This window comes from Sinocyclocheilus anshuiensis, unplaced genomic scaffold, assembly GCF_001515605.1.
Source record: "Sinocyclocheilus anshuiensis isolate Anshui unplaced genomic scaffold, SAMN03320099.WGS_v1.1 C32237075, whole genome shotgun sequence".
In the NCBI taxonomy this organism is placed as follows: domain Eukaryota; kingdom Metazoa; phylum Chordata; class Actinopteri; order Cypriniformes; family Cyprinidae; genus Sinocyclocheilus; species Sinocyclocheilus anshuiensis.
The window spans coordinates 1-795 of NW_015613375.1; the positions used below are offsets into that span (position 1 = coordinate 1).

Below are 795 nucleotides of genomic sequence, written 5' to 3' on the forward strand. Positions count from 1 at the left end.
GCTGTTCTCCGTGCACCACCAGCCGTCCGCCGAGCGTGTGGCCGAAAGAAAATGCGGAGACGTGAGGGAGCAGTACGGCATCCAGCGAGTGGAAGCGATGTTCTATACGCTGGACCGTATTAACGCCGACCAGAACCTACTGCCCAACATCAGCCTGGGCTGCGAGATCCGGGACTCGTGCTGGCACTCTTCTGTGGCGCTAGAGCAAAGCATCGAGTTCATCCGAGACTCCCTCATCTCAATTCGGGACGACAAAGACGGATCTAAGTGGTGCATCGACGGGACCCCTTCCAACCAGCCTCCTCCTAGCAAGAAGCCCATCGCTGGAGTCATAGGTCCGGGCTCCAGCTCGGTGGCCATCCAGGTGCAGAATCTCCTCCAGCTGTTTAACATCCCCCAGATCGCTTATTCGGCGACCAGCATAGACCTGAGCGACAAAACTCTCTTCAAATACTTCCTCCGTGTCGTGCCCTCTGACACGCTGCAGGCGCGCGCCATGCTCGACATTGTCAAACACTATAACTGGACTTACGTGTCTGCTGTTCACACGGAGGGTAAGTCACTGGCAGGAACCTGCCGTTCTCACTGTTCCTTTTGTTAAAAGTATGAGACCTTTAAACAACTTTTCTAAACGACGTAAATGCCATACAGGACTTATATATAGCCCATACAGTGTAACATATATATAGCCCATACAGTGTACCGTTATGTGCAATATTTGTGGGTCCAGTAGAAGAACATTGTTACAGCCCTTCCTGTCTGGTCAGCTGTGACAAGATTTCTAGTTTTTTTTTT

General features: G+C 51.6%; 1 protein-coding gene across 1 annotated transcript; it reads left to right on the forward strand.

Moving 5' to 3' along the window:
• Window positions 1–12: 12 nt before the first annotated feature.
• On the forward strand, window positions 13–554 carry LOC107682465 (metabotropic glutamate receptor 1-like; the record flags this gene model as incomplete). Its single annotated transcript, XM_016478692.1, has 1 exon — window positions 13–554. A coding segment is annotated over exon 1 (457 nt), but the record flags the coding sequence as incomplete, so codon positions are not given.
• Between the last annotated feature and the right edge of the window lie 241 nt (window positions 555–795).